Genomic DNA, 18,526 nt, shown 5'->3' with positions numbered 1-18,526 from the left:
TTGCTTATTTTTAGAAGGTAATGGCTAAGCTCTACTTGTGTAAATTATATTTTCAGCCTAGGTTCACAATCAAATGTTTCAAATGATCTGTCAGTCTCAACATCTCAGTCATAATCTGTTTTCAGATTGGTGGTTCTTTTACTAGGAAAGGAAATACAACTTGCCTTTTTTTGCCCTTTTTCTTTTTTTTTCCAAACATTTCCTATTACTTTATTTTCTTTCTATAGGTCATCTTAAAAGTTCAGCAGATAGAAATCCTCCGCTAAGTCCACAGTCCTCTCTGGACAGTGAATTAAGTGCATCAGAGATGGATGAAGACTCTATTGGGTCTAATTACAAGCTAAATGATGTTACAGATGTGCAAATTTTAGCACGAATGCAGGAAGAAAGTAAGTATTTTCCATCCTGAAAACGAAGTGGAGCAGCTGATCTTTTTTTGTTGAATAACTGCAGTAACACCTGCTTAGCAGGAAGGGAAGAGGGATGTAGATTCTACTGTGGATGTACAAATCTAGTTCTCCTGAGAAGGTTGGCTAAGGACTTCTGCCTCCAGGATAAGGAAAGGAAGTTACTGTGCAGAAGTGTTCTTTAGGAACAGTGGACAAAAGAAATGCTAGAATATGAATTTGTAGCGTATAGTATATACTAAAAAGATGGTGGTTAGACTGGACTACTGCCTGCCACCAGTCTTCTCAGAAGGTACATGCCTTCCTGATGTAATCCAGTCTCGTTGACATCTGTGCTTAAACCATGATTTAAATCACCAAAATGTAAACTCAATATGACAAAGAATAGTTAAGAAAAGCACCTATGTAGATATCTCTCTTTTATTATAGGTTTAGTTGAGACTTTGTCATTTTGTCCCTCTGAGACTGCAGAAAGTGGTAGTAATTTCAGTTGTCTAAGTGGTCTCCAGACATTTTTACTGCATACCCCATCAGTAGAAAAGAAACCCAAATGCCCAATATACTTTTTTTTATAAATTATATACATGTACTACTCTACTAATATACTACATACAGAAAAATACACAAATGTATGCAAAACCACAGATTTTAAGAGGATGAGATAAAGATGAAATAAATGCTATTTTAAAAATACTATGTTAGGAATAGTACAAAATTTTCTTTCTGCACCCCAGTGGATTGTTTTGCATACTCTGTGGGGTGCATGTACCCCACTTTGGAGACCACTGGTCTAATAACTCTTAAGTTTCTCCATGGGTAGCTTATCATATAACTTTTTGTTACATTTACTAATACACTGCAATAGACATTTCCTTGTGGCTGCTATAATTGTTATAGGGTGTTACATGATACCAAAATTAAAGTGTAGCCTGTGTTGCTAGTATCCAGCCTGGGAGAGAAGATGAACAACACACCTATACTGATGATTGTTGTAATAGGAAAAGGAATGAGCTCACCTAGTTATTTCAAGACACTATCAGCTGGTAGATAACTTCTTTGGTACTAATCTGGAATTAATTTAATGTCTCAGATAAAAGTTAAGATGAACCAAATGTGAGTTTGAGCACTGGGTAGATAGTTGTATGCACTGTCTCTAGTTTGAACCATTTGTGGGCTGGAAGCAAGTAAACAATGTTCTCATTGTTGCCAGGCCTCCGGCAAGAGTATGCAGCAACTGCTTCTCGGCGTAGTTCTGGTTCTTCTTGTAATTCTACAAGGCGAGGCACGTTCAGCGATCAGGAGCTCGATGCACAGAGTTTAGAAGATGAAGAAGATGGCACACATCACACAGTACACCCTGCTGTTAATAGGTTCTCACCATCACCTCGCAGTTCTCCCTGGCCTTCACCAAAACAATCTCCAAGAAATTCACCTCGCTCCCGATCACCTGCTCGAAGCATAGAATACAGTAGAGTGTCACCCCAGCCTATGATTAGTCGTTTACAGCAACCTCGCCTTTCGCTTCAAGGCCATCCTACAGATTTGCAGACTAGTAATGTCAAAAGTGAAGGTAAAAGCTCTGTCTCAAATTCATTACACAAGTAGTTGTGTAGTTCCTGTAAAGGATTTTGGTCAGTGTGCAGTGCTAAAACTGTATGCCTGTGTAACATCATGGTTTAATCTCAGAGTTGTTGAAGAAAAAGCAGAGCAAGCAAAGCTTAAGTTCTGCTGGGGAAGCCTTACAGTTAGATGAGTTGATAGGCTTATATTTATTTTAGATGTTATCCAGTCATGCCGGGTGTAATTGAGTTTTGTGGTGACCAAGTTCTGTCTTTGGCAGGCAAATGCATGAAAACAAAGCAGAGCCCAAGGGAAACTATCATTCACCAGTAGGGTTAGGCCTTGCAGATGACAGAATAAAATGCAGGGAAAGTAACTGTGGTCATATAAGGGTAACATGGCAATTTATGCATGCTTGTAGCCTCTGAGATAGCTGAATGCTTGCTTCTGGCAGTGCAGGACTCTGAACTGTTTGAGCGTAAACATAGCCTTAAAAATATTAGTGCTTGTCATGCACTTTTTTGATATTTTAGATATCTCAAAGCTGTGCAAACTGCTGCGTAATAAAGCTTGCAGTAAACTTGACACATTTATACTATATTGGCATAGAACTAAATGATGTAATCCTGATATGATTTTGCTTCTTGAATGTACTTTTTTCTGGTAGCAGTCTGGCGGAAGCTCCTTTAACCGGGCTGAAATTTCATAAGCATATTCCCATTTTAACAACTGTAGCTATCTGGCAAATAAAATCTTAAATTCAGAAAGAATATACATTTAGATATTAAGAATTCACTTTATTTTTTTTTTCATCTTTCAGGTAAGCTGGATGCAAAATGTCTGTAGTAGAGATGATGTAGAAATGCATTTTTAAACAGTTTATTTTCTGGGTGTTTTTTTTGTGGTGGTGATGGTGTGTCATCCCTGTCCTCCACCCCACCCCCTCAATACAGCAAAGAGTTCTATGCCACTTACAGAATTTCACTGACTAAGAAATTTTAGAATTTTAATCAGGAAAATCAGCATGCTAGGCTAGAGCTTTTGGGTAAGAGGATCCTGCAAATGTAATTAGCTATTTGAGAATATATTTGGAATAGTGGTTTGGGGAGATTTTAGGTATATAGGAAAATGTACAATGCAAAAGCTAATCAATTATATTGTGACTTAGTTGAGAATTCCTTTCCCATTCTTTTCTGGGGTTTCAGGAAAGTCTTAATGTATGCTAGATGAGCTACAACAAAAATATCCCATGAGAGGCAAGGTATCAAAAGCTGGTATCCTACATACCAGAGGGATCAAAATAGAGCGTGTGATCATGTGCTTCTGAAACACTTCCAAGGAATTGTCTTACAGTGGGTTTTGTGCAGTTGAATGTTGCTTGGATATTCAGAGTTGATACAGCAGCAGCCAAAAAAAGTTGTTTGGGATTTCTTTTTTTTCTCTAGAATGGTTAGAGGGAAATTTGATTGATAGGGTTCCACAATGTACCAACTGCAGTGCAAAGCAATGTAAGCTACTAAGTGCAGAAAGTATATGTGTAGGAATATTCAGCCTATGAAGACTCTTACTTTTGTTTTCATCTTTAGTGCTTGTGCATGGTTAGCATGCTTCTTTCCTGCATCCCTCTACAGAATCAGGTTGGCCATTCCTCCTGACAAGGCATCTGCAGTCTTCTATCCAAAGTATGTCATCAACCCAGCTCTGCATGGGTTGGAGATACATAGAATGTCATTAGACTTGAGAAATATTTAATGGTGTGTTTTTATATTCTGTGAGTGGTGGTACAAATTTTAGAAGACCCTTGAAGAACCAGTATTAGCTGAATAGTCAAGTCATATGTGAAATATGAAGCATAACTGGACACTTCAATAATTTTGAATGTTGTGTATGAAGAGTTTCTTTCCAAGTAGGTGTCTGTTATTTGTTGTATAATGTGCTGATATGGGACTGAGTAGTCCTAAAAATTGACTCAAAGAATAACCATGTGTTTTTAATCTTCAGGAAAGCACTCTGTATTATAAATAACTTTCTAGGTAAAGACTTTGAAAACTGTGGAAAAACTGCAAATTAGGTTTGCCTATTCAATTTCCATAACAGTAGAACAAAACCCAGGCAATCATAATCCAGATATGTTTCAATTTCGAAACACACTATGCTTGACTTTTTTCACCACGGGTGAAAAACATACATTCTGCTTTTTTAAATAGAAATATTTTTGTATGTGATAGATCTGAGAATAATACAGAACTTTAATTCAGGATAATGGAAGAACTGTAATGTAACAAAATACGCTTTTAAATTGCAATGTAGTTTTATATGGCTAACATTTTGTGTCACTTACATTTGGGATTCAACTATGGGTTCATAACCTGAAGTTTGTCCAGCATCAGACTACATGTTGTGGTATCTTTGTATTATTTTGTACAGAAAAACTAAGGCGTAGTCTTCCAAACCTGTCCAGGACATCTAACATCCAAGCTGAGTCTGTGAAAAACAGCAGAAGTGACTCAAACTTCCAAGTGCCAAATGGAGGGATACCTCGCATTCAACCTCAAGCCTCAGCCAGTAAGTACCTTTAGTGACACTTCAGTGTATATTTCAGAATTAAGTGTTGGTACTCAGCTGGTTTCCAGTTTCATGGCAAAGAGAAACGTTGCATGCCACACTAGAGATGCTAATCTTGATTTTTAATCATACCTGTGAATCTGCTTTTTTGGTACACAAAATCTGGTACTGATTATATTCAAAGAATGTCTGATCTCTTAATAGTTTCTTAAAAGTATATGTAGAAGTACTATAAAGAGTATAAATACAGTAGACATTTCAGAAACTGTTTTCTGTGATTTACAGAAGTTATAATGCTCTGTACTGTTGAATTTTATTTTCAGACTACAAAAACTTACTAGGCTATGGAAATATGTACCTAGATGATGTTTATTGCTTTTTTTAACTAGTGAAACCTGATCTGAAAACACTCATGCAAGTTTAACCCTTGTTTGTAGTTTCTATTCTTTTGTCACCTGGAAATTATATATTCAGTTGCAGATTTTATTTACTTTTTTTTTTAAGTGTTGGTTACTACTTAGAAAAGGTTTGGATGAACCTGTGTCCCATGAAATAAATTAGCCCATTGCTGGACTAGTGGCTACTAGTTTGTCCAAAAGTGAACTGCTGATATGAGAATGCTGCTAATCTCACAAGTCTGTTGAAAATGGTGACCTTAAATAAGCCAAAGCAAATGCAACTTAAATATGCAGTGCTTCTTTATATATCAATATTGACAGTTCCTGTCATTTAAATGTTTCCTGACCATTTTATTTTAAAACAAGTTTCAGAATTTAATAATCTTGTGTGACATTTTCAAGGAAAGAACATGTTATGAATATTATTATGTGTAAAGCTTTGAACTATAAAAGTTCTATGATAAAAGTTCATCAGTAATTAAATATTTGACAGGGAATGTAAGATAATATTTGTGAATGAAACTTTTTACCTATTGAACAGGCATACTAGCGTACCTAGTTGGCCTTGTTTAACCGGTCCTTTCAAAACAGTGTGTTCATGCAAACAAATACTGTTAAATACAGAATAAGGAATACAGACTATGCCAGAGACTACAAGATTTCTATCTTTGTAGTGGCTCAGACCAGATATAAGGGTTGTGTGGACAGTCAGTCCCAGTTGTGTGATAATGTAGCCAAAGAAGTTAATGTGACCTTGTGATTGTTCATATAGGTTACCCCAGCATCCTTTCACCTTGCCCCCTTCTTCCACTATTCACAAAGACTCAGAAAGTGGGATTTACAACTGAAAGGGCATGTGTGTAGTTCAAATGCAGGATTGTTATCTGTTAGGCAGGCTTATCGAACTATGATGCACTTGGAGCGGTTGGCCAGCAGGTCTCCAACTGTGTTATTTTTGTGATAGGAAGAATAATCAAAATGACCTGAAAGAAAATGAAAGAAAAAGTATTTTTAGTAAAAATCTGTACAAGTTTTATCTGGTGTCTTAAAATTGAGTGAACTGGGAAGTGAAGAGCTCAGAGGGCAGCTTAGTTGGCTAGAAGGCTATTTCCAGTATCGAAAGTATATTCACAGTGAAACTTTATGGAAAGATCAGACAGCAGAAGCCTCAATATTCAATATTTAGTGAGTTACTTCATTGCAGGAACCAAAGTACTGTGACTTATGTTTATGCGTATATAATTTTTTCAACTTGTGGGTGCACTAAGAATCACAGAAATCATTATGTAATCACCTAAATAATTAGGTAAATTTGCTTGCCTTTCATGGGAATGTTTCCCCAAATGTGAACCACTCTAGACCAACTTACATTTAAATGTAAGTTAAGTATCACTAATAAAGCCCAGACTTCTAGCTTTTACAGTTTCCCTGCTCTTACAGATGTTTGTCAGAGTCTTGCTATTGACAATCGTAAAACGGTTTGTGTATGAAGTCAATGAGTAAGTATCTTTGCTTAGTCTGGATTAAAAAATTCTCTGCAAAACTGTACATTGTATAAAAATTTCCAGAATTGTGTCCTTTTTATTGTATACTTTTTGTTTTATTGGTTTTATATTTTGTCACCTTGCACAAAGCACTGTTAAATTGCAGCAAAGTTTTGTTTTCCCTTGGCAATGACTTCTGGGTCTTGCGATTGAAAGCTTTCTCATATACCTGCTAGTTTTGCATGAGCTTACCTTTGCAAGGATGCTGGCTTGCCACCTGAGGTCACTACTTTTCTCCTTGTCAAAGATCTGCTGCTCATAATTTACTTGCACATTTGCTGTGGCTGCAATACTGAACTTGCTATGGTTGCTGGCATTCAAAAATGAGTTAGGAATCCAGTAAGTTTCTGAAAAGACAATTCTTGTTATGGTTACGCAGGCAAATTCTATATGCTTGTTTAAGAATAGAGGGGAGACACTTAAAATATGTTTAGAGGTACAACTGTAAAACATGAAAACATTTGGCATTATAAGTTTTAGCTGTAATGTGGTGAAAAATCCAAATTCTTTTTGAAAAGAGATTGAGTAAATTAAATAGCAGTTGTAACTTAGAATTTTCATTTACATCTGATTCTCCATGCTGTTGTGCAGAAAGTACTTTTTTATATGAAAGCTATTAAGTATTTCACCTTAAAACACCGTAAGATGCTGTAATAGTTGTGTCCTCCAAGGAATAGGTATCTTAGACTTTGAAGTGTTAGAATGACAGGAAGTATCTGTATTTGGGTCCTACACCACATAGATTGTGCAAAGCTGCAGAACTTCTAGCGTGGCTTCCATATAGGAGCTACATGCTTTCTAGTGGATTGTGTGTGATACTTTTGTGCTTACCTGGCACTATTAGCACATGGATGTCAAATCTTCAAGCAGAGTTAAATATAATACTTTTTCAAAGAACTAAGCTGTACATTGTTCAAGCTATCAGTGAAATAACTAGTCTGCTTGCTAAGATCCAGCTGCTTGGCATGTTCAGAGTAAAAGACGGGAGTGTATGTTTTGAGGAAACCATTCTAGTATTCCAGTTAAGTTGATGAGAAGTAAACGTAACTACATGTACTCAGTGTGCACCATTTGTGACAGGTAGTGTAATAGCATATGGAGCGCTTCAAGAGCAGCAAATAGTGTGGGTAAGCATGCATTCCACGCTTATCTCAAACTGCATGTTTCCTCAGCATTGCTCAAGTTGCACTGCCTGAAGTTCTTTTCAGTGATTCAGTGCACAGAATTGTTTAAGTATTGAGTCTACTTCCAGGAGTCTCCATTGAGAAGAAAGGAATTAGGTACATGTATTTTAAATCCTTTCCATATCATCCCACATCTCTGACTTGCAAGTAGTGTAAATAATGATGGGGGAAGAAACTTAGTGCCATGTGCAGCAGCATATTTAACTGAATGAATTAGGACAAACCAAATTCAAGATCATAAATATGAAGGATGAAGCTGTTCTTCATTTTGTGTGGTATAACAAAAACACTGATTCAGTAAAAAATGGTATAATGGAATACTTGTGGACAGAAACACTCTGGCCAGTGGTCTGCCTCACTAAATTCCTAGGAACTGTGCTCATTTTTAAACATCTTACTGTGCTTAATTGGCTGTTCATGGGTATGCCTTAAAAAGTTTTAGCAAGACCATGTGCCAGAAGTTGAATAGGAATTACATATTGCTATATGTTTTTTTGCATTAGATTCTGATTTATTCTTAATAGCTAGAGACAGCATTTTATCATGTTTATAAACACTTTAATTCCTTTTTGCTGTTTGTTGAAAATGACAGGCTTTAGTTAGTTATTAAGACTAAAATGAATAGATGACCTAGTCACATTTTCAGAATGAAGGTAAAACACATGATGAACTTTTTATAGTTTACAAAATACTGTGAATTTTGCACTGACTGAAGAATAGGAAAGGTGATGGCAGTTACTATATGCTGCCAAGTTTAGAAAAGGATTAACTATTATTATTAGGATTCTAATTGTTCTTCCCATACCTTCTTCATAGTGATATCTACCAATTGGTGATAGGATTACTGAGCTTCCTTACTCAGGGTCAGGATCTTTATGCACAGCTGTTCCCCCATCTTTCTTCCTTCTCACTATGGAACTAAGCCTTGCTAGTGCAATCAGTTTTATGCTGTTATAAAACTCCATACGCTGAGGTGAGCAGAGATGTTTATTCATACATTATAATTTTAAGAAGCCTTTGCGTAGGCAAAGCTTTATTTCATTGACTACTTTCCTCCTACCCCCATTAAATACACTCTGGTGAAAATATGCTGAGTTGATGCGTTCCTTCTGGCAATAGGTAATTCTCTCCTTGCCAAGATTCTGCAGCTCTTGGAATGTTGGCTTCTCTCTTGGTAACTGGTGGGTAGTGAGGTCATTTCAAGGCAGTATCAGCCCTTGAACATTACTAGAAAAAAGGTAGGACATAGGAGCAATAAAAAACAATTTCTCTCATGCTGTCTACATGCTGGCAGCTGATAATTCTCAGTGTTACATCTTTGAGACCTCTTGCATACCCTTTTCAAGAGAAAAAACCCAGATATCTCTCAAAATGGCTTATGTTTGCATAACTGAAAAATACAATTTGTTTATATGATGATCGCATTTAGACAAAGATTTATGCCTTTGTATAGTGTAAGAATTTTTTTTGAGAACTCCTTTGAAAAGTTTAGTCTTGCTAGGTCAAATATGACAATTTAATTTTCATCTTTGTATCTAATCTTGCACTCGTATTGCTGTAGCATGTTTGCTAGGTGGCTTGTTCTCCCTTTGGTGTATTAATTTTTTTTGCCTTTCTGGGCGTTTTGCCCTGCAAGAAGCTTTTTACTCTTACAGAATCTGCGCATTTTGCACTGCAAAATTTCTGACACGCTCCTCTGTAACTTTTTGCCATTAAGAGCAAGCACCATTTGAAAAAAAACCACCACTTTGAGAGTCATAACAGCTTTTTGAGTGTTTTACTCACTCTGTTCCTTGATGCTTCACAAGTGGATGCAATTCTGAAATTCCCAGTAAATTTAGTTTTCTTATCTTCTTAGACAAATATAACACTTCTTGTCTTTCAACAGCTCTGCAAAGGCAGAAAAATTTGCCTCGTGCTGCCTTCAAAACCAAACAGTTTCTTCAAACTCCATCTACAAAAGGAGGTAATTAACTTACAACCTCTTATCAAGCTCCAGCAAATCTCAGATAATTGTTCACCTGCATTAAATCCCACATATTCTAGACTAATAAAATGGCTGTTGCATGTTGAGATTAACCAAGTGGTCCTTGATGTATGAAAGTTAACTTTTTGGTCTAAACATTAAAAATACAACCCTGCATTATATAGGAGAAAAAGTATTAAATTGGATTTTGAGATAAAACCCAAGGATTGGTGGCTTTTAGCGTTAATGAGGAAATCTGGATTGGAAAAGTAGACTCCTGAATCCATATTCGTTAGGGCTACATTTGGATAGGAGTTTTTTAAATTGTAAAATACCATTTTTAAAACAAAAGTTGTAGAGGTTGTTCTTTTTTTTGATTGTGCAAAAATACAGCAGGCAAGTGAAAATAGCATCCTTTGTGCTGGAAACAAAAGCAAACAAGTTTATCCTTGAAAAGATGAGCACAGTATGTCAACTTGTTTTGCATGTACATGCGCACATGCTTGCACTTTCTCTTTTCCTCTCAAAACTGGAAGATTACCCAACATATAGTAATTTAGATTTGTGGTTTTTTTCTCAAGGAATTAGAGACTATTGTGTGTAATATTCCAGTTTGCTAATGGCTGAAGTTGGCTTCTTTTTGAGGAGAAAATGAAATATATTGAGTCTCTAATCCAATTAGACAAGTTTTAACTGGTTTTTAATTAATTCTGGCAGCCTTATATGTGACACTGTCTCAGTTTCACTACTAAGACAAAACTAGTTCATGATTTTGGTTTTAAGCATAATTGGTCCTGTTGTCTATTACGGTCTAAAAGATCTCATTTTAAAGATCATATTTCACTTGAGACCAATTCATAAGCTCTATACATGCTAGAATCCTTTAAGGATTGTAAAAGTCCTTCGTGCAGGTGCTGAGGGTGGCTGACAAAATTCATGCATTTCTCTCAGCAGTTTACCAATGCTAAACTTCTTTGAGTCTACTTCATTCTATGCAGAAAGTTTTAGTAAAGTATAATGACTTTGAAACAGATTCACATGGCTTAATAGGTCTCTAACAGTCCCAATGTTCTGCTTTGGCATAAGACCACCATCTCAATTCCTCTGCAAAGCTTTCAGTGCTGTCTTTCCAGTTGACCATGCCTTCACCTTCATCTGGATGTCTGGAACGCTTATTAGGTCAATGGCCTAGTCTGGAGCTGTGGAAATGTACAGAAAATTAACTTCTCTTTGAGTTTATATTATTTGTAAAGTTTTATTAAACCTTGGAGAATGAGGGACAGAGCATGTTGCACTGCCAGTGATGTTATTCCAGTTTATAGTTGCTGTCATTCCTCATTGCAGATCAGGACCCAACATGTCCTTTTCAGTTATTTGCTATTTTATAGTCCTTAATCTGTTGATTTTCTTGCTTCTGATTTGAGATTCTCACAAGTATAGATGCATTATGCAGTAATGAAACAAGTCTGAATCTACCTTCTTTTAGATTAAAACCATTACGTCTTGTCCTATCACTACAGGCCCTACTAAAAAGTCTGTCCCCATCTTATAAGCCCCCTTTAGCTACTGGAAGACTGCAATAAGGCTTCTCTGGAGCCTTCTCTTCTCCAGGCTGAACAACCCCAACTCTCTCAGCTTTTCCTCACAGGAGAGGGGTTCCATCCCCCTGATCATTTTTGTGGCCCTCCTCTGGACCTGCTTCAACAGGTCCATGTCTTTCATGTACTGAGGTGGCAGAACAGTTTATCAATTCCCATTGTTTAGCCTCATCTGTTCTTTTGTATCGGTCTTAATCATCTCATCACAATGGTTATGATTTAACTGTGTTAGAATTGATTCTGGTTTCAAGTCGGCGTGCAGCAGCTGGTCTTGGGGTGCAAGCCAGGTAAGGTGGTAGCTTCACAGCATTCTACTTGGTCAGGTGGGGATCTCTTGCCCCCTGCCCACAATCCAAGACAGAATCTAGAGAGGGTGGGAAATCTAAATGTCATGACGGTACAGTGCCATTTATTTTTATTGTTACCAGATGTTTTAATTGTAGTTGGTTCTAGTTGTTTAGTTTCTGAGGAGACAGAGCTGTGTAAAGTTGTTAAACACTACCCTTACATGTTTACATGTTTTTATTTAACATGGATCAGCTCAATACTGCACATAGGTATACAGTTATCAAATAGCCTTTGACTAAGGCAGTACCTCACTCTTTGTGATCCTGTCTTACGAACAGGCCAAACTGAGTTTTATTAAATACTGAAAACTGCTCTAAGACAAAATTCTTTATATAGAGAGCAGAATTATTAGGCAATTTGCCAGAGATTGCATCATGTGGACTGCTTTGGAGATTGCAGCACACTGGAAGACAATTCATTCCCAAGAATGAATACAGCTCTCGGCAATGTCTGCAATGCTGTGCTGACAGGAAACATTTTATGAATTGACAGCTCAAGTTGGAAGCATGGTAAAATACGGTCAACAGAAAACTGGAGAGAATGGAGAGGACTAATTTACTGGATGCTTACTTTCACTGGGAATGTGACAAGCTTTCTTCACTTACAGCTTTTCATTGCTTACATTCTGTACCTAAAAACCTTTTCCCCGTTGTGCCTATAAGAGGCCCAAAGCTGTATTCAGTTTTTATACACTGGCATTGCTCTGTTGGTCAGTTGCTAACGTGATGCTGTATCTGTGTTCCAAGCAGGTGTTGTAATGAGAAGTTTAGTGATAAAAGCTCCCTACGTTTACACTGCAAAATCACTTGGAAATTGTGCAGAGTTGATTGAACCAATGTTACAGGCAATGTCACATTTTGAAAACTTCTAATATGTAATCTTAGTCCTGGGAGCACTTTGCTCTCTTTTTTGTCCAGTCATTCTGCTGTTAATGCTTTCTTTAATCCATCCTCTGGCTTGACACCAAGGTTTTTATTTATTCTCCTTGCTACTTACCAGCTGTCATGTATTGTTGACATCTCTGCCACCTTTTTTGTCAGCTTTTCCCATGAGTGGCTTCATGCTGTGTTTGATACTGCTATTGGTGGAAAGGCCCTCTTGGATAATCCAGAAAGGAATCAAATCAATTCACATCTGTAATGAGGCACATGTTAATTTTCCTAGACACCCCCTATAAGAAATGACTTCAAAATACAACCTGAAAACTACCACTTCCTCTGTACCCCATTTAGGATGCCACATTCCTGTCATTACTTGTCTCTTCTCTCACTCCTCATGTTCTTAGTGGATCTACCTTGTAAAATGATAATAAAAGCTATGTGAAGGATCATCTTCTTTATGTACAACATCTGTCAAAGAGGATGCAACTTAGGTCTCTGTGTAAAAAAAAAAAAAAAAAAAAAAAAAAAAAAAAAAAATTACTTAGTGGAGGAAGGAATAGTTTATGCAAACTCACTAAATGTAAACGTGGTTTTGTTTTACTTTCCTGATTTGATTGTCCTATGTCGACTGTTACTGACCCACCCTAATCAGTTTGAAAAGCTAGTGAAATTCCATTTCAGTATTAAGATGATAGATTAGTGTAAGTATTCTGTTTAGTGATACATTATGCATAATTTGAAAATGTTTCTCATGTGAAGAATTGTGTTTAAGGTTTGGCATTATCAAAGAACTGTTGAATATTCTGGCTTATTAACCTTTCCCAGAAAGGACTTGATAAAGACCTTACATAACTCAGAAAGTATTTGAATATAGATATAAGTGATGCTGATAACTTAGATAATGTTTGCAAGAAGAGGAAGGCTATAAATTGTTATAGTTGTCTGGTTTAAGTTTCATAGCAGCACCTTAATGTCTTTGGTGTTGGGCGTTGGCTGACCTTATTATTTTTTTTCCCCATCAGCCAATAAATCTGCAACATGACTATATCTTTAGGTGAATGCTAATTCAATGCATCTGGTTAAAAAGAACTGCATAAAAGAAACACTAAGATGCTCTGCACCCAGAATTTCATCATTGAAAGCTAATACACATGTTGAATCTGTATTGCACTAGAATACTGTATTCGTCAACATGTTCTTTCAGGGATGGGAATTAGGTTCACGTTTCCGAAGCAGTTATATTTCTTCTTAACAAATATGTTCTCCTCTATTTCTTTTGACCTGACCGATATAACAGTTAGAGCCTTACTAGTATTACTTATAAATCCAGATAAATAAATATTTGTAGTAAGCAAATGGGGCATGAGAGTTATGGTATCAAAAACACATGACAAAAAGGACATCTGAATTCCTGTTTCTCATTGCTGCTTGATTGGCTGTATTCCATTATACATTCCATAGTGTTTGAATATTCACATAAAGTAATTTCCTGGTTTTAATTTCAGTTATACCGTAACTTAAGCTTGAAAGTAACTTCTGCATTTTATTTTCCAGTACCTTCTTCAAGTAAATTCCGCTCACCTGCAGCACCGTCTCCCCTAGCTCTCCGACAACCGGTGAAAGCATTTAGTAACCATGGACCTGGTTCAGTTGCTTCTCCAGAAGCCACACAGCTGACACACAGTAGTTCTTCACCAGGGCCTCTTGCAGCCCAGAGTCCAGGCTTGCCAAACCCTGCCAGCAGTATTAACAGTACTACTCTTACCAGACCAGCAGGGACAGCAGGGATGAGGAGTGGTTTGCCCAGACCCAGTGCCCCTTCTACAGGGGGCATCCCAGTGCCTCGTAGCAAACTTGCACAGCCTGTTCGCAGGTGAGTATGTGACAGGCAGTCTTAGTTTGAAGTTTTCATAATGAATTTTGTATATTGTGTGTTTGTGCTGCTCCTTCTTGAGTTCTTATTTTGATCTAAAGGTCTTTAGAACAGAAACGGAGATCTCCATGTGAAGTATTTGCCTATGTTTCCAAAATACTTTTGAAGCAAAGCTGAGAGAAAACGATTCTTGAATTAGCAAAGGTGAAGGAGTGAAAATGAAATTAATTATGAAAGCTACTGAACTAAGTAAATAAAAGTGTTTTAGTCTGAGCTGAGAAGGCAATAAGAATTTTTCTGCATGTGGTAAAAAGTTAGCAAAATGTAGCTGGCAAGTGAAAATTCATTTGTACCACTGAGTGACACATTCTGAAGTATGAACTAATTTCCTCTTGTAATCCATAAGTAAAGCAGTGGCACCACAGTGAGAACAGTTTCTCTCCTTGGGCAACTAGAAACTTTAGTAAGGAAGACACATGAGGACAGAGGAGGCATCCATAGGATTTGCTAAACTTAACGTAAAAATCAACGCAGTTAACCCACAGGACAAAACAGAATTTTCAGCTTAAACATAACTTTTGTGCTAGCACCTAGCTGTAGAAGTTGCTTAATGTCAGAGTGTTTTGGAAAACAACCACAAGAGAGACTGAGTATTAACTGGAAAGGCTACATGGACAGTTTGTCGTCAGGAGAATCAGAGGGAAGTGATACATAACTTAAAATATGTGCTCATAATGCCATGCTGATGTGGATTTTCACTGAAGGTGTTAAGTGGAAGCCAGCTGACATAGAAGCAGGCATCGATGAGAAATATTAAGAATCTCCTTAAACAGAAGGGATAAAGAGTTGGTCTCCAGTACTGTAAAAAAGATAAAACAGCTGTAAATAGCAAAGTGGGAGTTCTGTTCTGCCGTGAGTGCTGGGCAGGGGAGTGACAAGTGACTGTCACAGTATTGACTATTTTGCGGTCCGAGTCTGCACTGTCAGCAGTATGAAACTTTGTGTAATAAAAAGCAGTTGTTTTGGACAGGAAGTTCTTAATAGTAGTGAAGTGGTTGTCTAAATCACAACTTACCTTATAGAAAAGTGTTTCACCTATTAAACTTGGAGAGCTTTTTCTTGTATCTGTACACAATGCAATAATGAAGTATCTATGAATGTCAAGATTTTGATGTAAGCAAAATGTAATACTCTAAACAAGGATTTTCCTGTTTATACATCACTGAAAAAAATGGCCTGTTTTTAGATGGTGGCAGATTAAGTTTGTATTCTCACAGAGTATAATAGCAAAATGTTTTCTGTCTATTTATGCAGATATTTTTCTGACATGGTAGTTGCCAAGACACAACACACAGAACCTGAAACTGAAAATACTTAGGGGTTTATCTTAAGTAAACGATATTGCTGGGAAGTAAATGAGTGAAGTGTATATTTCAATTATTTTTAAAATGTTTAAATTTTTATGTATTGTAGATGGAGACTTTGGCAGTTATGCATGAAACTGAAAAATAATCTCATTTTATTTTAGATCATTACCTACTCCCAAAACCTATGGCAACGTGAAAGATGAGAGTTGGAAAGATGGCTGCTACTGAACTGCAAAGTTTAATGCAAAGTTCCAGTGCTCATGGATGCTTCCTCACCAGGCTAAAGGACAGCTTGATTATACAAACTGTTCAGATATGACTTTTGGGATTTGTGAAAATTCCAGATTTCTCTGTCTCTAATTAGCACAAACTGACAGAGATTATAAAGCAGCACTTTAATGACATCTAACATCAGATGTTTGGTGGTCATACAATCACTTCTACATTAAATTGCTATCAGTTCTGGGGGGGGTGGTTCTTGCTTGCTTAAAACGTATCAATATGAGCATTTATGACAGTGGCCAATGTCTGGGCAAAAACCTAACGAATGCCAAAGAAATGCCCATCTTGAAAAACAGCAAGTATAACAGTCAACTTGCATTGTCCAAAACTTCATTTTCAGACTGTTTTAATTCAGCAAAAAATTGGTGAATATGTACTATTAAAATAAGGCAACATTAATCAGAGCTAATATTCTGATTGCAGACTGCTACAGTGCTAGTGAAACATTGCTTTTAACAATTGTATGAGATTCTCATACATTGTGGAGATTGGGGAAAGTGGTACGTACATCCTTCAGAAAGAATCAGAATTTACTCTGGAGGATTAGGCAGAACAGTAAGTAGTAGCCATGGCTTTTATTAACATTAAAGGTTTGAATGTAGCAGACACAAATGCAACAGTACAGATTGCATCTTTCCTATGTTGATTTATCAGCTTTACATGCTCTTATATGTTTGATTGCCAAAAGGGCTTAGTATCAGTTGTACAATCTTTCTAACCTTAAAGTTCCTGGCTCAGGAAAGATGGCCTTTGCTATTGTAGCCACATTTTTAACACATGGCTCACTGTTTGGGGAAAACTTTTTTTTTATAGCAGGTTTCCTTACAAAGGAAAGAGCAAGTTGTAATGTTAATTTGTTCTAATACCATCCCATTATGCTTGCAGCCTGGAGCAACTGTAAATGCTGATAGTTAAAGAGAAGGAAACACAACTATGCACTTGTAACATAAAAATTTTAAGGTAATGAGTTGACTCTTGATGCCAAATGATATTCATTTAGGTGATGTTCCATGGTATGAGGGAGTTTTCTGTATCCTATTTTTTTACTTTCATCCATTTCTTAAATTGGTTTATTTTAAATTGTAAATATTTTTACAGAAGATATTGCCCATGTAAGTGTGTTTAAATATGTACTTTGCCTTACATATGTGTATCTTACTGGTAACAGAGTATGAAACCTGCTATGTCTGTTTACAAGCTATTAAATTCCTCTGGTGGCTCTGACTTATTCTAACACATTTGCTCAGAACAACTCATTCATATATTTAGCATTTGAACCATTGTTTTCCGTTTTGGAAGATATCATACAAACATTTGTAACTGAAGTTGTATTGGGTGGGACTAGTTAAATGGAAGGGATTTTGTTTGAAGCTTTTTCAGTATTTTGGATGTACAGTTGATGAAGTAAGAGAATGTGAATGGTATATCCTTTGTGCAATGACTGACAAACACTACAAGTTGGATTGGATGGTAGGTAGCCTTCAACCCCATTAGTATCTGAGTTTGGAACTGCTGGTGTATTTTGACTCCCACCACTAAGAGGATAACTAACCCTGAAATTCTAGCACTTGAATTTTAGGCCAGCATTAACATTTTCCTGGATGAAAAGCCATGCAAATACTACTTCACTTGGAAGAAGCCAAATAGGAAGGAGTGGAGACTAATTTGCAGCTCTAATTACTCAAGCAGACTTTGGGTTGATGAATGACTTCACACTCCAGACCAAGATCTGTGCTGAGACTTTGAAGTCAGGGTATCAAATATACTGTAATTCAGTAAGATTTCAGCAGGGGTAAAGAAACTACCTTGCACCAGTAGACCAGTACATACCACTAATCTAGCCTTGTGTCATTCACTGGCACAGATAATGGATGTCAATATCTCATATCACTATTAAGCAGAAGAGAGGACAAGATCAAATGCACATATTCTTACTAAAGCCCAAATTTTAACATTTCAGCATTTTACAAAGCAATGCTGCAGTCTTCATTGAAAAAAGGTGAATTTTAATCGGTGGATTTTATCAAACACTTGCTTGACTTTTAAATTTTGAAAGTCAGTTTAGATGACGATATTGGGGGTTTTACCATGGCTGCATCAAACTGTTGTGTATGTTTCCTTAAGTTAAGTAATTCATCACTTGGCTAAGTTCAGCTTAGTTTTATAAGGATTCTTTTCTCTGCTGTTCTCCCCTGAAATACAGCAAATGACTTCCTGAAAAGACAGACTGTCTGTTTACTAGAAAGCCTTTGTGCATTACCAGTTTATTGATATCAGGAAATCACGGGGCTCTGTGTTTAGAGATTTACTGCAGAAGTGTGGAAATATGGATTTGATAAAACTAGTGCCTATGATTTACTTAACTTATGTTTGATATAGTAGTAAGGGTTTTATGAATGTGGATTACTTTTTGTGCCAACAGCTCGGAATTATTGTATGTGTGTAGGCAGAAGGACTTGTTCTGCTTCCAAAGTTATTTAATTTTTTTGTGTTTGAATGTTTTTGTAAGTGTTAAAAGTGTAAAAAAAAAAAAATATATATATATAAAATATT

The 18,526-nt window shown here is 36.6% G+C and overlaps 1 protein-coding gene across 4 annotated transcripts in view; it reads left to right on the top strand.

Annotated features, from left to right (window-relative positions):
• The window catches only part of SLAIN2 (SLAIN motif family member 2), a 35,621-nt gene extending 17,102 nt beyond the window's left edge, over positions 1 to 18,519 (top strand). The window contains exons 4-9 of one of the 4 annotated variants that reach the window (XM_049834326.1): positions 228 to 389; positions 1,618 to 1,977; positions 4,395 to 4,532; positions 9,547 to 9,624; positions 14,006 to 14,324; positions 15,853 to 18,519. In XM_049834326.1, the coding sequence (XP_049690283.1) occupies positions 228 to 389; positions 1,618 to 1,977; positions 4,395 to 4,532; positions 9,547 to 9,624; positions 14,006 to 14,324; positions 15,853 to 15,919 (1,124 nt within the window). In that variant the 3' untranslated portion in view covers positions 15,920 to 18,519. Of the gene's footprint in view, positions 1 to 227; positions 390 to 1,617; positions 1,978 to 4,394; positions 4,533 to 6,370; positions 6,670 to 9,546; positions 9,625 to 14,005; positions 14,325 to 15,852 lie in introns of those variants that run through there. The other 3 variants (XM_049834335.1, XM_049834352.1, XM_049834345.1) reach the window with 3 other exon arrangements.
• Positions 18,520 to 18,526: the final 7 nt, after the last annotated feature.

The sequence above is a fragment of the Accipiter gentilis genome, chromosome 3 (genome assembly GCF_929443795.1).
Source record: "Accipiter gentilis chromosome 3, bAccGen1.1, whole genome shotgun sequence".
NCBI lineage: Eukaryota > Metazoa > Chordata > Aves > Accipitriformes > Accipitridae > Astur > Astur gentilis.
This window is presented reverse-complemented; position numbering and strand designations above follow the sequence as displayed.